At 38.8% G+C, this 22,381-nt stretch overlaps 3 protein-coding genes across 4 annotated transcripts; 1 reads left to right on the top strand and 2 right to left on the bottom strand.

The window, feature by feature from the left end:
• Positions 1 to 8,063: 8,063 nt before the first annotated feature.
• On the top strand, positions 8,064 to 11,367 carry LOC140780711 (uncharacterized). Its single transcript, XM_073126432.1, has 6 exons — positions 8,064 to 8,822; positions 9,176 to 9,299; positions 9,907 to 10,024; positions 10,439 to 10,475; positions 10,622 to 10,904; positions 10,987 to 11,367. Exons 1-6 carry the CDS (start codon positions 8,613 to 8,615, stop codon positions 11,046 to 11,048), a joined length of 834 nt encoding a protein of 277 aa, XP_072982533.1. The 5' UTR covers positions 8,064 to 8,612; the 3' UTR covers positions 11,049 to 11,367.
• Positions 11,368 to 13,356: 1,989 nt separating this feature from the next.
• On the bottom strand, positions 13,357 to 15,684 carry LOC140797086 (7-deoxyloganetin glucosyltransferase-like). The gene is made up of 2 exons (XM_073150375.1): positions 14,649 to 15,684; positions 13,357 to 14,460 (listed from the first exon to the last, which is right to left on the bottom strand). Exons 1-2 carry the CDS (start codon positions 15,163 to 15,165, stop codon positions 13,529 to 13,531), a joined length of 1,449 nt encoding a protein of 482 aa, XP_073006476.1. The 5' UTR covers positions 15,166 to 15,684; the 3' UTR covers positions 13,357 to 13,528.
• A 124-nt stretch (positions 15,685 to 15,808) lies between these two features.
• On the bottom strand, positions 15,809 to 21,720 carry LOC140797101 (haloacid dehalogenase-like hydrolase domain-containing protein At4g39970). Of its 2 annotated transcripts, none has more exons than XM_073150378.1 (12): positions 20,791 to 21,720; positions 19,001 to 20,731; positions 18,812 to 18,905; positions 17,666 to 17,710; positions 17,506 to 17,556; positions 17,226 to 17,300; positions 17,093 to 17,126; positions 16,561 to 16,616; positions 16,414 to 16,473; positions 16,273 to 16,332; positions 16,136 to 16,182; positions 15,809 to 16,064 (listed from the first exon to the last, which is right to left on the bottom strand). In XM_073150378.1, the coding sequence occupies exons 2-12, from the start codon at positions 19,399 to 19,401 to the stop codon at positions 16,016 to 16,018; spliced, it is 972 nt and encodes a 323-aa protein (XP_073006479.1). In that variant the 5' UTR covers positions 19,402 to 20,731; positions 20,791 to 21,720; the 3' UTR covers positions 15,809 to 16,015. The 2 variants fall into 2 exon arrangements, with proteins under 2 accessions (XP_073006479.1, XP_073006477.1); XM_073150376.1 differs by having other exon boundaries at positions 19,001 to 20,715.
• Between the last annotated feature and the right edge of the window lie 661 nt (positions 21,721 to 22,381).

The raw sequence follows: 22,381 nt of genomic DNA, 5'->3' as shown, positions 1-22,381 counted from the left end.
ACTTTAGTTAGAGGTCTGGTAGATTATTGTCACACTTAATGTTGTTAATATAAGGAAATAGTATATTACTATGGAAGCTATGGAATCATATTTTTGTTTCTCCTGGTGTTGCAGATAGAGAGAGAGGAGGCTAAAATTAGTTAATTCCACCGTCAATTTAGGCCGAATTGAAGGAGAAGTAGACAGCTGAGCTGGTGACCCACCGGTATAGATTACCCTCTAAAATCTCTCATTTAGTCATTTATGTGTATGTCTCTCCGAAAGTCCCAAGTCATGAATCACTCAATTGTTATATAAATACTCTTAAAAATATTTTTTTATATGAGTACCTAGTAAAATTAAATTAACAGCTAAATTTTAATCCACTTAAATAATAAAGGGGATAAATTTTTTCTTTCACCCTTGAACTATCATATTTTTCACAATAATTCTCTAATTTTCTTTTTTAGTATATAATAACCATGCGAGAAATATCTTACTTTAACTTTTTCATTATGGGATCATTGTGTACTAAAAAAAATTTTAAAAATTATTATGACCAAAAAAAAGTTCACAAGATCACATGTATAAAAGAAAGAAAGTTCGCCCGTGAAAAATAAATTATCCCATAATAAATAGATAAAAACATCTTTATAATATTTTACATACATTACTCTTAATTAAAAATATTTTTATCTCTTTTTTGTCAGTTAAATTTTGAAGTATGTAGTTATTCATGTTCACTAAAAATGTGTCCATACAAAAACAAAATATTAGGTTTGGAAGAGTATGCAAGCATATACAAATTTTGGAAAAGTATATAAGAAAATAACAATTTTTGAAGGGTATACATATGAAAAAAATTAAAATAAAATATATAAACCAAGGGACTATTAAGTTGGATCTCTTTCAGAATTACTTTTAATAATTTAATTTTTGTTATATATACGTATAGTTAGGAGGTGAAGCTAATTATATTGTACCAGCTGGATGGGATGTGAAGCAAGATGATTGATATAGTACTCCATTATATATCGGAAATGCAGTAGTTATAAATCAGTACGAGATAGAGCTGCATGTATAATAATTTCCATAGTGTAGTGAATTAAGTGAACGGCAAAAGATTGATGCAATCTTTGGCGAATAAATTAACTTGCACGATTTAGAATAAACCATTAGTGACGTTTAAAATATACTAGTGGAAGACTGGAGGTTGAATTTTTCTGAAAGGTATTAGTAAGTAAACGTCAATGGTCAAAATCAACTCAATGCAGACATTTGGGAAAAGTAACGGTGACTTGGACTTAGAAGGGGATCTAAAACCTTTGTCTATAATGTAGATGGACCGCTCTCTCACATCTCTAAGGAAGTAGGATGGAAGAGACAAAAGAGAGGGTCAAATGAGAGTTTTATTTACGAAATGATGTGAATCACAATTACGTCCTTAGTTCTCACACCAGCCCTCGACCATCCATCATTTGCATTAGACGGTCATTAGTCATTATAATTTTTTTCTTCTTTTTTTTTTTAATAGAGAGGAAGAGAGAGATTATACTGTTCACTGGCATGCAAAATAGTTCATAGTTTGCTGCGCAAAGTGCTAATTAACCGTACACAGAGCCCCGTCGACTATGGATGCTTAGAGTTTGGACATCTGCCAAGCGGACAAGGAATTGCATGTCACGTAAATGGATATAAAACTGTTGATGGGAAAGATATGGGATAGATTCTATGTAGATTTCTACTGTAATTTGTCGCAAATCACGATCACCAGTACTATTACGTGGAATAATCTCGGTGGGTAATAATAATAAAAAATTTGGCATGTGTATGTCCATATGGGGTCCAATGCAATTTGGGTAGCATGGATTCCAGCTAACTGGGGGTGGCATGTAAGATTAATTACTAAGATGGTGGATATATGACTACCGACTACTAACTTTGTGCTGATACTTCTAGCATATTTAAGTTTCTAAATAATTAAACTATTCTATCATTATCAAATTAAATTAAGTGCTTAAATTTAAAATATATATGGATAAGTTAAAATAAAGCCAAATGACAAAGAGAAAGACTATAGTTTACCCTATTGTTATATATTCGAACACTCTCTTATTTTGAACGGATTAAAACTGAAGATCTTGGTATTGTGATACAGAGATTGATAGAATTATCAGAGTTAGAGATTTGAAAGGGTCGGCATTCGAAAGTCAACACTTGAGCTATCTAGTTCACACAAGCTTTAATAATGGAGCAGGTCTTGTTATCTATGAGTAGTCTATAATTCTCTGGAACTTGACCACATCCCATGATCCAAAAGGCGATGAAGACATCTCAACCTATTAATCAAACAAGGAACATACAAATGGGCAATGAGAGTAGATAGGAATTATCTCAATTCCCTTTTTCCCATGCATACAAACACCATGTGAATATGTGATGTAGTTATATATATATATATATAGAGAGAGAGAGAGAGAGAGAGAGAGAGAGAGAGAGAGAGAGAGAGAGCACCTATTTAATAAGGCCCACCGACAGCTGAATCTTTATGGCATTTAATAGAAACCTAGCTAGGTTAATGCTGTACTACTATATTCAACGTGACATCGTTATTACCAGCAGCTGGGTATGTTCTCTTATTCCTGGGTATCATGAATAAATAGGTAAGAAGATTACATGGATAATAATGCGACATCATCATGGGTCATTGGGTGTCGTTTGGAACTTTGGTTTGGCCAAGTATTAACTATCGAGATAATTAACGGTTGACTACTTAGAAAAGAAGCCATGGGAACATGCTGTTACAGTTGGTGTTTTGACATCTTGGTCAACTTCAACATCGGGTAGATCGCCATTAGGACGAGAGTTATAAATTATTAGTCTAGCTGTGCATGCATGGTTACGTGAATTTGATGGATATATATATACATATACACATTATCCAATATAAACCAATGGGTATATAGGTCAACGCATCGAAATATCTTTTACCGTAATTCATGCATATGGATCATTTATCATCTTATTAACAAATCCAATGTCCATAGAAAAGGAAAGCCACTAATTGGTGGGTCTTAAATAAGTCTTAATCATTTGGTTGGTCCAATACCAAATTGTAACTTAGTGGATGCATGAGTTGAAACGGGTGGGACGTCTCACAATTAGAGTCGGATAGGCTAAGACTCCCATTATTAACCATTTGCTTGGCCTGCTTCTATCTTTTATTGGATTTCGAGGTCACGTACAAATAGGGAGGGGGTCACCTCAGTCAAAACGAGTAAACTTTTCAGAAAATTAAATTTACCTTGTTCTCTATCTTGTCATTGGCATGAGACCACATGTTGGTATTATAGTCAGAAAGTTATATAGTCCCTTTATTACTTTGATATTTGCAAGACGTGAAAGGTTTTTTATTTTATTTTTAGCGATGTTAAAGTAGAGTAATTTACGTATTTAAGGAATGGTTATATCCTCTCGCGAACCTTAGTAATAAATACTCGTAATTTCCTGAGTTTATTCAACTTAGTAACAATATAATAACCACTCCCAAGGCCAAATCAAAGTTACAAGCTCCTACATAATTATTTCTTCATTTTCGTGTTCTATTAGACATAAAGTAAAGTACACAGTATGCATGTTTTGGGCCTCTAAAAGATTGATCCTACCTATATGCTGGAAGGAGGAACTGGGCCTGATTTGAAGATTGCCAGTATTTGGGCCTGATCCATATCTAAAGAAATAATTGGGCCTGTTACAAGTTTAAGCAATATTTGAACTCTAATTCTATTTCTATGGATGCTCATCCTCCAAGTCGAAACAAGCTCACAGCTGGACAAGGGGCAGCGCAACCCAGTCCCAGGTTCAAGTTTTATAATCCCATATGTTTATGCCTATATGGACAAGCTAGCCTAATGGATGGGTAAGTTTCAATTAATTTAAAATATTATTACAAATAAATTTTAAAAAGTAAATGAGCCACTTTCCAAACTTACAAATACCCTCTAGATTTGTTGGGTGTTTTCGTAAAAGAAGGTAGAGAGGTTAAGCAATTGCACTGAATTTAAGAAATTTAAATCTAATATATATATATATATATGAATTGGGCTTACAAGCTCTAATTTTATTGAGTCGAACTTTAAGGAGATCCGGACACGAGGAGTTTTAGAATTCGCCCCAGCTACTTCTTCGGTATTTGCGTCTACCTCTAACCCCTTCTTTTGTCATTGTTGTCCCGTGAGTAGCGTTAACTGGTTTTCAAATTGGACAAGGGCTTCGGTCGTACTAAACAATTCAATTGTCTTGCTTGTTTTCTTCCCCCCGAAAAAGTCTTTGTTGCTTTCAGCTTTCTAAAGTGGCTTTAGGAACCCAAACATATCGTATTTGGTTAGGTTCAAAGCGAACCCAATCCCGTTTGCGATAAAAGAGCCACCGTGACCCACCTACCTACCTCACTGCTCCAGCCTCCAGCCTCCAGCCCAACAAAGAGCAAGGCTAAATATGATGTAATAAATAAATAAATTTATTGCAACTATTCTCGTTCGAAAAGTTAGGATATCACACAACACAAAAGTGTACTACAGAGCTCACACTAAAAGAAATTAAAAATTAAAAATTAAAAAAAGCTTAGAAAGATTTGGGATGACAGGTGGAATCTTTTCCACGGGGTGTGGCCGTGTGGGGACCTTCGAAAGCGATGAGGTAGCCCATGCCTTAAGGCCCACAGCCCAAAAAAATGGGGCACCTCGAGCGCGCCTATCACCATCTGCCACGTCTTCGTGGGGCCCAGCTGCGCGTATTATTGCGTGCGAGGGATTAGAGCTGGATTGGGCGACGTGGTGATCGCGCATGCACATGCGCACGTGAGAACCGCAGGTTGACAGCTTGTGCTGTCACACGGCCAGGTAAACTGATGGGAATCCAAATACCTACCCAATTATATCTTGCCTAGTCGCACCGCACTCCAGACAATAAAGCCCTTAACCAACAAACAATTCATCCGCGATACAATGAGTTACAGCTTACGAAACGCTCTAATGACTAGTAGCTCCATCGCCATCTTTACTAATATATCTCTAATACGCATAACTCTGCATTTCCACCACTCTAGCATGCATGGTAGAGAAGAAATAGGAGATAAAACATAGATAATCTTCAAAGAGAGGAACTGGCAGACTAGATATGAGGCGTGTCTGAAAAATAAATAATGGGAAAATTGATTCGACCGCCAGCGAATGACAGAGAAGGGGAAGGCAACGGTTTAGACCTTCGTTGACAAAACATTAGAGAAAGCGGGGAGACCACCTAGATTGAGCGAAGCCTGTCCCCTCCATCTAAAAGCCAATTTGAACGACTAAGGGAGCGGAGAGGGGATAAAAATAGATAACGACAACTTTGAAGAGAGGCCAAGTAGATATATTCAAGCTGAGAAAAAGAAAAAGAAAAAGAAAAAAAAAACAATCACGTCCATTCCAGACCTCTAATTGTACAGTTGATACGGCGACAGTGGCGAAATTTTTTTTTATCTCCATCCGCACAATTTAGCACTTTGATACTTCTCGACGTTTTAAAACAAATTCGATGTATTAACCCACAATTTTACGCTGTATTTGGACTGAGCCAAATCCTAATCCTAGTAGCAATTCAACACCTAGTATTAATGCAGAAACAATCTACGGAACTATATCTACCTATCTGCCGAAGCAAACTAAAAGCATTTACTCCCCAGAAAACCCGGACTCAGTGGAGAGTTTATGGAGAAATATTTGAAATATGCTCAAGTCCATTTGAACTCTCTATAAATCAAATTTGAGAAGGGTTGACTCAATATTATCCACCTAACCTAATTACGTACTCTTAACCAATTAAGAAATTGCTTTTAAGATCCACCACAAGAAAATTTGCTCTACTATATATGTTTACCAAGTTATGCATGTCCCTCAAGCTAGCTCACCGCCATGATCGAGTAACTATTCTTCGATCTCCAGTTTCCTAATTACGTTGGGAATCTCAGTTGAGGGCATCAGGCATGCATATTAGTTTTTTGGACTAATAAATAGTATTCAATATTTATTATTTACCGATCAAAGAAGGGCTTCGAATCTACTGTTACCAACTCCCGGCTAATGGTACGGTCAACGGTGAGACTTATCCTAGCTGTAAAGAGAACGAAAGCGGTTAACGTATTGTATATTTCTTTCAGAGTCCATAACATCGCATCGTGGTGAGAGGCATGCAGCACATTACGTGGACTCTTTCTTTCTCTAGGGTCCAAATGTTTCATCTATAGCTGTCTCCACGTCCTTAACGCTGGCACAAGAAGAAGCTTAGTGTTAACTATATATTAGAAGTTAATTAGATGGCAGCACGATCAATCGTATGCCCAATTAACATGTTGTAAGGTACATGATTAGAATTAAAAAGAAATAGAATAAAAATGTATTTGATATTATAGTGCCTATAGGCCATTCACTTGATAACCTATGAATAATCTTTCATCAAGGACTAACACCTGGCAATATTCTACCATGAATTAGAGGAATTAGGCCGTGCTTATAAAACAAGTGATGATGGATTACTGCTCGACCATAAAAGACCACGAAAGTTGCAATGATAGAGAACTGATTGATATAGCTGTGAGCCAACAGATCTCTCTTTCTCTAATATAAAGCTTAAGATGATTGAGAGCGTTGACAGGTTTATTCTTTTATATATGTTCTCCAAACTTATCAGCATAGCTGTGAGCCAACCGATTTCTCTTTCTCTAAAAGTTGATGATGATGGCGTATAGAGAATGTTGGTTAGTTTTATTCTTTTCTTTTTGCCTAAACTTTCCTTGCCTCTTGACATTATGCATGTTAATTACTATGCCCAGGAAATATATGTGATCTTTAGCCGTTACTTTCACGAAACTCACGCGTGGCATTAGGACACGATGGCAGTGTAGTTACATAGTGGATTAGCTAGGGAACTAGTAATACATTTCCACATATCTGAAATGATCATTTAGTTGCATTACTGTGATTTGTGGGCACAACCAAACCAATGTCTCTAATGTTGATATCTTAATGGTTATTTACAAAGGAAAAAGCCAAGAGGTCTTTATCCATTGGTACATCCAAGAATATATTGTGTGCACGAAAGTTATTAGCAAAGATATGTTTCAAATATTTCGGCTTCATATTTGTATGGTGCTAATTAATTAGGAAAGCACACGCACACACACACACCCAACAGGAAATCATGCTTAATTTCTAGTGTTCAGAAACGTTGAAAAGGTTCGTCATTTGTGCATGCACTTCATCTCCATTAATACGTATATTTTAAAATCGAGTTCCATTGAGATTAATATTAATTTGGTTACTTAGTACCATTAACATGGAATTTGACCATCATTTGCTAAGCATCTGAATTATTATATCCAATTAGTGACAGTGTTACCATGGCATAAGACCCACAGTTACATAAATACGGATATGCTTAATTAATTTCAAGGGCCCCTTGATCTTGTCACAGGCAGTTGCTTGCTAGAAAAGATACATAGTACTTAATTACAAAGAGATTTAATGGGCATGTCACTATGACCGATTAGCTTAACCAATTGTAAATATTGTAATGGCTGACACGCCAAATGGGGCCCATCCTGCTGTTTGGCCGAAAAGATAAGATGTGAACATGTTTTCCAACTGAGCAGTGATATTAATGGAGGAGTACTATTTTGTATTGTTAAAAATATAAAAAAGTATTAATCGTTAACTATCAGCTAGCTTAAGTTATAAAAAATAGCGAGGTATAAGAGTACTGCCAGGTTGATTTATCAACTAAACTATAAAACTTTCATCTACTTAATTGATATTAATGTGTTGGGCCTTATCAGTACTGCAAATGTAAATTAAATTGAAGTGAAAATAATATGAAATGACAAAACTTGGAAAGGGAATTGTGGACTTTTGGACATAAATTGGCACTATAAGAATATAGTGCAACAGATAAATTAGTCATTCACATGTATAGGATACAAAGAGGTGGTACATATGAAAAAGAAATTTGTGTAACTTGATATATTTACATTAATGAGTTAGAGAAGAGGGAGACAGGTAGGACAGAAGACAACAAGTGGGAACTGAGAGGAGAGAGAGGGAAGAGAAAGAGAGAGAGAAAGAGAGAGAGCGCCAAAGAGGCTTATGCAGCTGTCATTCGATATCCAAACCTCTCATACAGCGAGGAATCCCTTTGCACCTGTCGGATCCCCTGCCAGCCTCGCTATTCCACCTCTATTTCTCTCTTTTATCTCCCTTCTCCTCTCTTCTTATTATTTCCTCTTAGCTGCCCCTCTCTCTCTCTCTCTCTCTCTCTCTCTCTCTCTCTCTCTCTATTAGTTATAGATCATAATCTATAGTGGCATGGAAGAAGAAGAGGCCACCAAAGAGGAGGAAAAGAAGAAAACCCAGAAGAAGAGGAGAAGAAACCAAGATTTATAACTACCCAAATCAGATCAAATTAACCATCCAATCTCCTTTTGCGAAAGCGAAGACAGGCCACTTCTTTTTGCTCTTCCTTTGTGTTCTTGGATAGAAGGAATAAGAGAGAGAGTGAGAGAGAGAGCGGATAAGTACTGCAAAAGTAGTGCTTATCCTATGGCATCTTCTTCTTCCACATCTTCTACTTCCACCACGCAGTTCCGATCGAGATTTGGCGACACAACCCTAACCAAGGTGTTCGTCGGCGGCTTGGCTTGGGAGACGCCGACCGAAGAGCTACGCCGCTACTTCCAGCAGTTCGGCGAGATCCTCGAGGCTGTTATCATAACCGACAAGACCACCGGGAGATCCAAAGGCTATGGCTTTGTGAGCTCTCTCTTCCCTCCTCTCATCTTTCTTTGTTTCTTTGATCATGATCCATGAGCAGGAAAGTACTATAAGGAGTCTATTACTTAATTAAATACCTACGTAGTAGTACTCTTCTGTCTCTTTTTAAATTAAATCCCTTGCATTATTTTGCCGTGTCTTCTTGGCAAAGGCAACCTTGAAATCAACTAATTATATACACAAGATCAACAACAAAAGCTTGTATTCATTTTCTCTATGGAATTATTATTCTTATATATTGAGATACGTATATATGAGCGAATGTATTATTCTATTATCCGCTAGTCCGGATAACATTGAAGAGGGCTAAAAATGGGAATACGATCAAACAGGTGACCTTTCAGGAACCGGATTCGGCAAAGCGATCGGTGGCGGACCCCAACCCTGTGATCGACGGCAGGCGAGCAAATTGCAACATTGCTTCCCAGGGAAGACCACGGCCTTCTCCTCCACGAGGTGAGGACAATATGACATACATAGGTGTAACAACTATATAGCAACGATTTATTGTCGTAACTAAGGCTTTTATATTGAGATACTTGACATTAGATACGATCTTCATATGGAAGCCCCATAGTTAAAAAGGAAACTATGTGCCATGTCAACCCCACGGTTGGGACCCATGGCAGCTGCTGGGACGTTGTTTGCCAGCACACGAGAACCAGGTCTACATGGGGATGGGGAGCACTAAAGGCTTTAGCCAGCCTGGCCTAAGACTGGAGTTTGTCTCGCAATGCCTATAACCCTTTTAGAATTCGCCTTTGTGAGTGAAACGATCGATACTACCCTACCTAGATCTCTGCCTTCATGTCCTCCATCTCTAAACTTTGCCAACTTAAATTGCATCCCAATAGTAGTGTTATAGATGAGTAGACTTTTAACCTCATATACTCCTTTAAACCCTCCCTCCCCCATACCCTAAATCTGTCATGCTATATGGTTTTGCTCGTTCCTTTGCAAACAGATTGACTTATATATATATATATATATATATATATATTTGTTTCCTTTTTTTTCCTCTTCCAATAGCCGTGCAGTGACATGGATATGCTGATGTGTACAGGGAGGAATCAAGTTGGGCTCTTTTACCAGGGCCCACCACAGCATACGGGACCACCATATAGCAGACTGCCAACCCAAATGCCTCCTCCACCTCCAGTAATCTACCCTACTCATTACGGGTGGGTCCCCTTTCAACTGCTAACTAGTGTTTGCTGCAATCTACTGGGTCCACCCAAAATTTAAATGGGCCGCAGATAAGGCCCATGATATCGATGGGTGGGAGGGAATAGCACGACAATGGACACTCAAAGTGGTCCCTTCTCCACCTGCGCAATTCTGAAGCCCTCGTTTGGTTTGGAGTTAATGCCTGCTACTATGCCTTGCATTGGGATGAGATGAATCCAATACTTGTCAGTTCCCATATGGGCCTCTCATTAACTTGCCCCAACTCCAAGGGCTCTCTAGCCCATGGGCTGACTTGAACTTTTTGTTATTTTATTAACTTTATCTTGCCCATTTACTGAAATGAGCTTCTTATCTTATTTTTTATGCTTCGGTTGTTCTGATTTTCTTTTTCTTTTTTTCTTTTTCAGGTATGTGACCTACCCACCTGATTATGGATACCAACAAGTAAGTGCTAGCTAATGTATTCTGAATTATTCTTTACAAGTCGAGTTCTATTTGTGTGTAATTATTTGTTTATGCATGGATGCATGCAAGAGTATTATGGTCGTATGTGTAATATTTTCTTCTTCTACATACGTATCGTCATGTAGGGATTTTACAATCCTCAAATGACTCCACAGTACTACCACCAGATGTACGGACCGGCATCATCGTCGACCGTTGGTCCTCCGTCGTACAGTTACACCCATATGGGGTACACTGTGCCTAATCCAAGGGCAACTTCTCAAACACCACAGCAGGGCCCGCGCCCACCGTACATCCAATATCCGACGGCCCAGATGGAGGGATCCTTTGCTCCCTCATATTCGTTACCTCCCAATTTCCAGCTCCGGCTTCCACCACATGCAAGACAACAACTTAATACTACGACAGGTAACTTCCTAATGTCTTTTCTATTTTATATATATATATACATTCTTATTATTAAGATTGTCTATTGTCATGATTGCTTCAGAGTCACAACCTTCTCAGCCATCGTCTTCAGCAGGAGCAAATGTTGAGAGTCCAGAAACTTGAAGAAGACATATAATTTCTTCGGCTATCATCATCATTGTATTTGATGACCTCCAAGCATGCTGGAAGATTGATCATCAATAATTGGTACTAGAGCTAAAGATCTTAAGCTGATCTTTACCATGCAAAAAGATTCATGTCCAATGCAACTAAATTTGATGATATCTTATAACAAGTGCCTTAAATGTGCATTATTGACCCCCAACAATATTTTTTCCCCGTTATTCCAAATCTTCATTTCTGTAAGGCATCTCCTCAATTCCTCTATTGTAACAAGTTGCTGCCATGTGACAATCTTCAAGTTGAAATTGTGCATTCATAATTTATAGGTGCAATAATGTCAAATAATTATCAAACAATGAGCATTTGGTTCCTCGTCTGGGGAAAATTATTAAAATTCCGAAGATAAGAAGGGGGAAAGAGAGTGCATTTAGTCAGCCAATATGATGATCCAAAGACTAACTTCGGTTGGCGCTGGCCTGCGGGCTGGGGAGCGAGCTCGGCTGAGGCGTGGCAGCACACGAGAGTTACAAAGACAATCAATATGGCGAATAAGCTAACAAATACGGCTTTCTTAAGTATAGCAATTGCGGAGTGACTATCATGGCGCCTATTCACGGAGTGGTTATATATGGTTGTAACGTTAGAATAGTTCATTGGTCGGATCGGAGGAAGGAGATGAGCAAGACGTGGGGACTGGGGGTCTGGGGAGAAGGAAGTAGGGCTGTCGAGGGAGAGAGAAAGACGTGGGGCGAAAAAGAGTGATTAGAGAGGCTTTGGCATCCTAGAGGGGACGGATTTGCTGTTAAATAGTTTCACTGTACTTCACGTGTTGGTCCCTTTTAGTGATATTTCTCTAATCAAACACTACTGAGGGGATTGTTTCCTGGCTCAGCTCCCCTTGTTCTTTCGCATGTCAACTAGCCTGCAAGCGTCAAATATTGTAGTAACTTGCTCAGGTTTACTGTATTTTATAATCTCCAAAACAACTCATTGTCTCATTGATATATTTGGCTATAAAACAAATTAAAACATGCTATTCATATCAACTCTTCGCATTAAATTTACCTGCTGAAAATTGACGACATACTCTAAAAGGAAAAGACTGGAGTAGTATGTACTTAAGAAAACTACGTACCATGTCAGCCTGGGGGGGATTGGAATTTGGAGAATTGAGTGGTGGGACCCACGACAGCGACTGAGGCTTTAGCCAGCCTGGCCGAAGACTGGAGTTTGTCTCGCAATGCCTGTAACCTTTAGAACTTGCCTGAATGGGTCTACCTTGATCGTTAAACTTTGCCAACTAACTAATACTCTAACTAAATTGTATCCCAAAAGGATTATCGATGGCTAAACTTTTAATCTCATATTCCTTTATCCTGTCGTAATCCGTTATGCTATTTAATTTATGATGGTTATTGTGTGGATGATTGATGCCAGCTATTTGAGCTCGCTCCTTTGCAAAAACGATTGAATTAGCACAAATAATGCAGTAGCATATATTACCATCATAGTTACAAGTTCATATATATATATATATCCTCTTCTAACCGTGGAGTCTCATGGATAAGCTGATATGTGCATAGATAAATGCTTGTCAGTTCCCATCTAGGCCTTTCGCCCGTAGGCTTACTTGAAATTTTGCCCATATATTAGTTTATCTTGCCCATTAATTTATGGAAGAAATAAGCTAATTCCTTTCTTTGATGGCCATAAAAGACTGCGTATCTTTTCTTATTATGATGCGAAATATATTTGTTCTTGGGGCTATCAAAATAATTGAGTTGGCCCAAGCTCGATTCGATCAAGCTCAATTCGAAAATAGGTTGAGCCGAGCTTGATCTTGAAGTTAGGCTCAAAATTAAATTCGAGCCAATTAAACTTGATTTCGAGCTGACTCGGCTTAAATAAATAAATAAATAAATATATATATATATATATATTTTGTTGTTTGTAATTTTCTAACACAATTATATTTATTGATTGTAATTTATATTTTAATAATATTTACATATTTATAATTTAATTTTATTTTATTTTAAGTTTGATTCAAGCTTAAATCAATTCAAGTTTGCTCAAGCTAAAAAATGAATTAAATTTATAAGACTTGAAATTGTTAATTGAGCAGTTTATTTAAGCTCAAGCTCAGCTCGAGTTTAAAATAAACTTGAAATTAACTTGAATTAAAATTATTTCAATTCAAGCTTCGTGACAAAGTCCGGCTCAAAATTAATTTCAATCCTAGCTCGGCTCATTTACATCCTTATTTGTTGTGAGATATGTGAACGAGATATAGCAGGGCATGCCCAAGTAAAATTAGAGATTCAGGTTTCATTGAGCAATTAAAACAAAAGATGTACATATAAAGCATAGATATTAGAGCAACCACATATCATTCGTTCAATGGTTCCCAGATGACATCTAAGTTCAATATATATAAATTGATACTAAAGTTTAACCATCAGTGATGTTGATCTGAGATGTTATAATCCATCAGAAATTAAGTCCTTGATCAATCCCTCCAGGTTTGCATATGAAGATCCACCAGGCATTGTAGCTGCTTCTGCCATCCTTTTCCATTTCTTGGCATTCTCCCTCATCTTCTCCCCACTCTCTCCTTCCATTACTACCTTGATCAGCTCTCTAACTTGCTCCCTCTTAACGTTTTCCTCCATCTCTACACCTATTCCCCATTTCTGACAAGCATAGTAGCAGTTTGAGAATTCATCTGCAAGTCTTGGCCAGCAGATCATAGGCACGCCGCCGCCAATGGCCTCCACCATCGAGTTCCAGCCGTTGTGCGTCACGAAGGCACCGACCGAGGGGTGAGAGAGCACCTCTTCTTGTGGGCACCAACCAGCTAAGAAGCTTCTATCCTTTGTAGCTTTAATGAATCCATCAGGCAACGCTGACATCCCACCATGGACTAAACCTGGTCTAATGATCCATAAAAAAGGGTGGTTGCTTTCTGCAAGCCCCCAAGCAAACTCTATCAGCTCCTGGTCTGTGATGGCTATGATGCTTCCAAAGCTTACGTAGATGACAGAAGCATCTCTTTGAGTATTTAGCCATTGAACGGAATCAGGATCTTCTTTGAACATATTTAAGGACGTTTCCTTCATATTATCTTCTTCCATTTGGCTCAGTAGCATTCCCAGAGGGCCTACATTGTACAATCTTGGGACCACTTCTTTAAGAGGATCCATGACCTCATTCTCAAGGTGATCAAAGGTATTCAAGATCAACCCACGAGCACACGTAGCTTTCTGGACTGACTTCAGTTCGCCGTTTACTAAGAGATCATCGGGATCAGTTGTTCTGACAAAAGAAGAAAGGTATCTGAGTGGGATGCCTTTCATCCCCGGGATAAAGTCCACAAGGGTGTCAAGATAGCCATTCGTTAAGCAACTCTCATCTGCAAAAGAGGAGATCTAGAAGAATTAAGGAATGATTTTTTTTTTCAAAAAAAAAAAAAAGAATTGAAAGAAGAGAGCGCCTCAAAATCCACGGATTCTTTTTTCCTTTCTAAAATCTTTGATGTTGCCTAATGTTTCTATTAACCAACAAGGAAGAATTAAAGCAATGGGAGCAGAAGGCACGTACCTTTGAGTGGAATGTATCCTCTTTGCATGAGCTCATCTAAGTGAAGACAGCCATTGAAGTAGGAAGCAGATGCAGAACAAAACACCCATGAGGGGACTCCCAGATTCTCAGCAACATCCAACGCGAAGGGCGTCAAGAAGTTATATATCACGCAGGTGACAGGTGGCACGCCGTCGCCGCCTGAGGAGTCACGGAGCAGTGCCAGGAGATCGGCAAGCGGCGCAGGGCAAGTCTTCTGTACCGAGGGCATTAACTCAAAGTAATACTCGGGGCTCTCGTGCTCAGATGCAGAGAGGCCATCAGGGATGGATTTGAATTGGAAGGTGTCTGATCCCTTGAGAGCATCGTCTCCTTCGGTGTTCAGTATACGCTGCTGGTTGTAGTCTGAGTTGATGAAGGTGATGACGAAGCCCTTGGAATGGAGCAGCTTGGCCATCTTTAGCATCGGGATTACTTGGCTAGTAGCAGGGTAGGGAAAGATGACTGCGTGAGGACGCTGTGTCGCCATAGATGACATGAAAAGGCTGCTACCTCTGTTGGTCACTCGGATGATTTGAAGAGGGTGGTTTGACCTGACCACATATATATATATATATATATATATATATATATAGAGAGAGAGAGAGAGAGAGAGAGAGAGAGAGAGAGAGACAGATGGCTATCTGATAATGTTCCTAAGTGAATCCTCAAATTGTGTGCTGAAACATGTGGCTCTGCTACGAGATTTTCTGCCGTTACATGTAACGTCTCAAGTATCCAGCAGATTCCGACCACATTTAAATGGCTAGGATAAAGGCAAGCTGGCAAACTAGTTTTTACACCTTACAATGCAATAGCTAGCTGGCAGCCCTGAATCTCATTTATAAGGTAATAAATACAAATTATGATTTTGACCATTTTCCTTTATATTTATATAAGGTCATACAAAATTTTGCATCCCAGAAATTTGAGGCTGTGGCAAATTTTAATTGGTTTCCTTAAATTTGAAAAGATGAATAATACCGTTTTCACACGCGAAAAGACAAGGACAGTAAATTGATACTCGGTCAATTCATTACCAAGCAATCCCACAACATGATAGCAACATTTGCAAGAATCGAAACTTACTCCCTTCTAGTCCTGACAAAGTTGGCAAGAACACACTGCAAGAGGTCTTTCGGTTGAGCCCAAAGGCTAAGGCATATACAAAGATATTGTATTACGAAGAGGATACACATTATACAATTTTGCAATCCCATATGACATATGTACATTGATACGTACAACCTCAGTAAATCACGAAATCTTGGGAGAAGAGTAAATATCTCACCTCATCTTACCGGGCGTACTAGAGGTATCAGTGCATCAAGGAAATCAGATAAATATTTCTATCTAGCGACCAGAGAATTTTGGAGCAACAACTTTAGGTCATCGAGCCTGCAAATACTAAGTTGTTATAATCTGCCAATAAATAATACAAGATGCAATCCAGGATAAATAATACATACCTCACTTTGCTCAAGTCAGGATAGGTTGTAATTGCATCTTTAAAATCCTACGAAAACCAAAATGGGCATTCATCCACATACCATGATGAAACATTCCATACTGTGGCACATCTTTAATCAGCAGAACATACGCTCACCTGATTAGCAGTTGAAGATGTATAGGTTACGATGCAAGACATTCCTGCTCCTTTTGCTGCCTGTAAGAATTAATAGCAAATTCTTCTGGAGTTCAAAAGAAAGATTTTAATTTATACCATAGAATATGGTAAAAGACCTACTTGTAGCCCAATAATACTATCTTCCACCACCAGACAGTTCTTCCCTTCCACGCCAAGTATCTAATCGTGAAATTAAACTTCAGTGAAATTAGTTATTAAACTTAGTTACAAGAAAATAAGGCAGAGCCGCTCTTTTCTTTTTATTACCCTTGCAGCTGTGATATATATGGATGGATCAGGTTTCTTTTCTTTGACATCATCACCTGTAACCAGGGAAATCTATTCAAAAACCATGTGGGCATATTATTTCATTGACAATAGGAGCCTGAATGGTTCACCTTCTAATGTGATCAAGGAAATATAAACAATAGAATTTTAAGCTGGATAAAAGATTGAAAATCTGAGATATTTAACATGGATATATGCAGATGTTGAGATTTCAAATGACAGGAAATAAAATGTGATGACCATAAGGATGATATCAGTAATATTACCGATAAGAAAACAACAATAATATATATTCAGTATTCCAATCAAGAGTAAACTCCATATTCCATGCAATGATGTGTATACTTTCTATAAAAGAAATTATTTCATGCACTAGAAAGTGTTATTTTGAAATTCTTAAAAATGAGAAAGACATTTCTCCAAAAAATAAAGCGGTTGATAATTTTGGTTTGTCTAGACAGAACATACTCCAGGACCCAATTTAATTAAGGAAGCATCAGCAGAATATCACCTGCAAGAAAGCAATCAAGACTACTGAAACGCTCCTGCAAGTATCCAAAGAAAAAGAGAGGGGAGATATCAGTACAAGCATTCGGAAGAGCAATTAATATGAAAATTCTACCTGATGAAAATAAAAAACTTACTATGCCAATAAGATTTTGAAGGCATAATATGACTGAACTTTTAGTTGCTGCAGAGCAAACAGCAAGTTTGATACCCTACATCATAACAAGAGATCCTTTTAAGACATCAAGGTCACTTCCTTTCTGCATAATGGTGATACTCATAAAAAGAGACCTTAATGGGGTTATATGCAGAGAGATGATGTTCATTCAACTATTCAAGTAAATCAATGAAACCAGAACATATATGAAATAGACCAGCATCTATCCACATAAAGGTTTATGCAGCGACATTTATTACCGCACCCTTGGCTTCATCCATTAGTTGCAGAACACCAGGTCTAGGCTCCACCTAATAGCACAGAAGCTCAGTTACTGAGTTCCAATTTGAACCTCTACATGCAACAAAATCCATAACTATAAGAGAAGCTTATCATAGGGCTTATGAAATTTATACTTACCGTTCCAGATTTAATAATGTCTTTGTATCTTTCAGTTTTCCAATCCTGTAGAAAGGTGACTTTCACTATTAAACTCTCAGCATTTTAATTGTTAATCAGTGTGGGAAAAAAAGGTCAGCTTGTGAATGTCTAAAAAGAATTCCCATGGCATGCATTTAATTTTTCAGAAAGCCAGATTCTTAGATTAATGCAATTCCAGAAGTTAGTATAATATCCCATCCCATACATTTGACAGAATATTACACCACTGAAAATTTGAAATTAAGGGAGAAAAATTGATATTATGCCAATGAGATGCTAGAAACATTACACCGATAATGAAGGCTCCAATGCTAAGAGTCATAAAGTCCAGACTCCAGAGACATCAGAAAGACTTCAGACAGCTAAAGACATCATTGAGAACATGAGAGCGCGTCAAAGCTGTCAAATATATTTTTACACTATATCTAAGGTACTGTAACACCCAACATATACAAAACAAACCATCAATTTCAATAAATAAAAAATTGTTACAAATGGATCATTTGCATGCCATCAAATTAGTTGGAGATAGCCCAACATAAATGGGCATAATTCACAAACTTAATTGAGCTTTAGGAGGATATGTCTCAAACATTAATTGGTTGGAGATAGCCCAAAGTTTACAATCTACACAATTACAGAGATAGAAGAGAAATTGTTAAAAGCATAAGCAAACAATACAATTTGTATGGATCTGCTTAAACCCATATGTATGATGACAATAATTTCAATCGTACATAGAAGAAGACAAAAGTTTATTTTGCCCCATTACACCACTTTCTTGGAAAAATCCTACATCATATTCACCGTACGTGCCAAAAGGAAGATATATGTTTGTAAAACCTTAAGTTCATGCATGAAAGATTAGAACCTCAGACTTACATTAGGATTTTCTAATATCGTAATCTCAATGTCATGATAAGGCCACGGAATCTTTAAAAGCTACACATCTCTTCGATTGCTCCTCACACAAATAGCTTACTAGTAAAAACATTGCACTCTCGCAACTACATTATACTGATCAATGAGCTGAAACAATCTAAGAGAATTCATACCCACTACTCTCCTAAGATAAATTTACCGTGACCAAAAAAACCCAGCATGAAGTTAGACAAATTAGCTTGCCTGGAGGACATCAATCAACTTCTCCCGATCCGAATCACTCGACGGAGGCGTCTCAAAAATCGAAGAAGAAGGCCAACCGTTTTCACCGAAGTACCTACCAATCGCAATTAGGTACTAACCGTCAAGAAACCGGAACCGACATACAAAACCTCAAAAACTTGAAGAAATCAAGAAAGCCGCATAGTGAACCATCTCATCTTGGGCTTCCCGCCACCGATTCGGTTTTGCAGCTCATCGTAGAAGTCAGAATCCCAAAGAAGCGTCTGCTGCGAAGACGGCGGACAACGGACGCCGAAGTGGGCGAAGGCATCGTTGTAGGCTTGACGGTGGAGGTGCTCTGACTCGAGGATGACGCCGTCGCAGTCGAATATTAGGGCGTGGAGAGGGGAGGAGAGGGAAGAGGAGATGGGCGGAGGAGGGGAAGAGGCGGCAGAAGCGAGGGGCGGAGGACGAGACCGCACGGGAGGGATAGGCTGGAGGCGACGGGAATAAGAGGAGGAGATAAGAGCGGGATTAGAGAATAAAGGAGGAGGGTTGAAGCGGCGATAGGCGGAGGGCGGCGAAGGGATGAGGAGGGAAGTGGATAGCATCGAAGCGGTTATCCGCTGGGTTATCTGAGTTTGGTGGTTTGAAAGGAGAGGGGGAAAGCGGAAGGGGGAAAAGGAGCGAACTGTTCTTACATACTCAGATACTCTGATACTACGAGTGGGAACCGGGTCAGGTATACGGATCAGATCCGTTAACAATCGGGTAAGTAAATATGATCGTACCAATAAAGTTCGGATCCGCACTGACCATAACCAGATTGGGCCGGCCCAGTTGCTATAGGCCTAATGTGGCTTCGTGAAAAGATCCCAATTGCTCTTGGCCCACACTTGCTAAACAAGTAAGTAAGGCATCTTTTTACTAAGATTGGGACCCAGTGCTACCTAAATTGGTCAAGTCAAAGCAAACAATAACCCATCAAATACTCGGACCCTAGTGCATATCTTGTACTAATATTGCTAAACATCAAATATAGTTCACTGTTGCTCATGCATCATTTCGACATTTTTAGGTCTTCTATCATTATCCAGGTATTTTGACGCATTTCTTAAGCAGCCACGCTCAACAGTGGGCTATCACCATCGTAAAGAAGTGGCATCTAATTGAATAATCATCACCTGCAGTAAATTAGTCAAAATCCTTCAAAGAAGGTAGGCAATTCCACTAGACTCGATTCCAAATTAAAACCACAAAACCCCACATCACTAGCTGCCACTAAAAATGCACAGAGTGAGACAGACATCTCATTCAATGTAACACATGGTAACCATCACACAGAATCCCGAGATGATAAGATGCCGTAGGAGTATGAGAGGTAGAAATGCCAACAAAAGGTAAAGAGATGCCCATCAAACAGTGCCAAATAAATGAGACGCATAGGCTTCTTCACTCACCCTGATTCTATACACAATGCAGTATTAAAACAATTCCAAGTAAAAAAATATCACAACAGTCCTGCCACCGCTGAGCCAAATTAAAAGAAAAAAGAAACCAGAAAGAAAAATGGGAAACATACAGCCTACTTAAACAAGAATTAAAAAAAAAAAAAAAGGAGTAGAATCATAAAGCGAAAAAAGGACAAGAAAAACGTATGCATAACCGCCCAATTGGAATTTCAACTAAGGGTCGTAGAGATGATCACGGCACCGGCATTTCCACCCCAAAGGCTTGTAGTTGGTGTACTTATTAAAGGAGTCATCGTAGGATTCTCGAGCCTGGACCGGCCCAGCATAGCCCGGTTCGATTCGGCCGGGAAGAGTGGGCACCTGGACCGCAGTGCATGGGTTGCACTGGTTGCATCGGTTGTGGCAACTGGGTGGAGTTGAGCCCAATCTAATTTTGTCCTCCATTAGCATCCCCTGTAGATGAGTAGTACTACGACATTCATTAGTGCCATCAACAGAAGGTAAAAGAGTGAATTATTGGATGAGTACCTCAGGAGACGAGAGCGGAGATATAGTTCTGATGCAGCCCACTCCCTGGAGGATATTGAGGAATATTATGCAGAGGGTGGTTGTGAGGATAAGCTCATGGCCTAATGTGACCATGTCATTTCACCATGAAAGAGAGAGGGTTGAGAGTAGAGGAGAAGAGATTTGTGTACTATGTGGAAAGGAAGCTGTATGCTTTTGATTGAGAGGTTCTATAAACTTCTCCTCAGAGGAGGATGGAGGGGGGAATAATGGAGTGGTGGCACTTAAGCAAGAGAGCAACAGGAGCAGTGGAAAGGAACAACACATGGAGAGATGGACAAATGGGAGGATGCCACTCCAATATATTTAGAGGTCACAAGTTTCCACGATTTACCTCTCTGACCCTCTTGATAGAAATGGTTTACCTCTCTCACCCTCTTGATAGAAATGGGGTAAAGTAGCAGTAGGTATTAAGTGTTTAATGATGGGAGTTGCTACTTAACCCAACAATCACATCATTTTGGAAATCTGAGTTTGACTGACATCAATTGAACGACGTGTGAGAGAGATAGAGTGTTATATATATAAATATCGAGAGAGAGAGAGAGAGAGAGAGAGAGAGAGAGAGAGAGAGAGAGAGAGTATTTACTGTGGCAGAGGTAGAAAGGCTGCAATGGAGGCAGGTGGAATCATAAGAAGTCTCTCTGTTTCTTTTCCTCCCATTCGTTTGGCTCTATACACCATGGAGATTAATCAAATAGTAGAAAGTGCAGAAGAATGGCAGCCTAGAAAGAGATAGTATAGTGAAAGGACGGTAAATAGACAGGCGTCTTGGAGAGGAGGAGAAGACTACAAAAAGGTAAGAGAGAAAAAGAAGAAGTGCAGGACAAGAAAGACAAGATAGCCGATGAGCAATTGTTCTTTTCATCACTCTCCTACCGTTCCTTTCATTGCCTATTGGAAAATATGGACGGCCAACAAACAAAGATTTATCATTATCATTAAAAGAAATAAAAGAAGAAAAAAAAAACCATCTCAAAAGTACAAGGAATGGAAGGAACAAATAGCAGAGGTGCTTACCTTATAGTTGATATAGGATAAGTGGCTCAAATAATATGAAGCTAATCCTCTTTGCGTATAAAGCTTTATTATCTGTGCGGCTGTGCCATGGCCGTACTATATACGTCCTGCATCATCTTACAATACATATATAAACTAACATACATGCGTAAAGAGAAACTGAACTCAGAGCATAAGCTCCGGTGTACTAATGAGTTATCACCTTGGTAGTACAAAGATTCCTTCCCTATTAATAGTCTAATTTATAAGATTAAAATGGAAACAGAAAAGAGAATGGTAACAAAGAAAAAAAGAAAATAATGGGAGATACCCAAAGGCAATGGCATAGTCTTGATTCGATTCAACCAAGGAACGTCTGCGTCTCCCTTACTTCTTGGGTGTCGAAATGCAGAAAAATAAAAGAATGCGTCATTAATTATGGCGATATGAAGTATCTCTTCCATCATGGGCAAGCAGTAATGGTGTCAGCAACTTGCTTGGGGCATTAATGGGAGATATATCATCAACGAGTCTCAAAGTGCGTTACACATGC

The sequence above is a fragment of the Typha latifolia genome, chromosome 1, assembly GCF_019914945.1.
Source record: "Typha latifolia isolate L0001 chromosome 1, TyphaL0001v2, whole genome shotgun sequence".
Lineage (NCBI taxonomy): Eukaryota > Viridiplantae > Streptophyta > Magnoliopsida > Poales > Typhaceae > Typha > Typha latifolia.
The sequence above is the reverse complement of the archived record's forward strand: the minus strand, read 5'-3'. Positions and strand labels throughout refer to the sequence as shown.

Excerpts from the sequence above, each read along its gene's own strand:
- LOC140780711 (XM_073126432.1), top strand. The coding sequence starts at position 8,613 with ATGGCATCTTCTTCTTCCACATCTTCTACTTCCACCACGCAGTTCCGA. Across the intron at positions 10,025-10,438 it reads ATCTACCCTACTCATTACGG|GTATGTGACCTACCCACCTG; the intron begins GTGGGTCCCCTT and ends TTTCTTTTTCAG. Across the intron at positions 10,905-10,986 it reads ACAACTTAATACTACGACAG|AGTCACAACCTTCTCAGCCA; the intron begins GTAACTTCCTAA and ends TGATTGCTTCAG.
- LOC140797086 (XM_073150375.1), bottom strand. The coding sequence starts at position 15,165 with ATGTCATCTATGGCGACACAGCGTCCTCACGCAGTCATCTTTCCCTAC. Across the intron at positions 14,461-14,648 it reads AGGATACATTCCACTCAAAG|ATGAGAGTTGCTTAACGAAT; the intron begins GTACGTGCCTTC and ends CCTCTTTTGCAG.
- LOC140797101 (XM_073150378.1), bottom strand. The coding sequence starts at position 19,401 with ATGCTATCCACTTCCCTCCTCATCCCTTCGCCGCCCTCCGCCTATCGC. Across the intron at positions 16,617-17,092 it reads TCTTGATTGCTTTCTTGCAG|GTGATGATGTCAAAGAAAAG; the intron begins GTGATATTCTGC and ends CCCTGGTTACAG. Across the intron at positions 16,183-16,272 it reads CATCTTCAACTGCTAATCAG|GATTTTAAAGATGCAATTAC; the intron begins GTGAGCGTATGT and ends TGGTTTTCGTAG.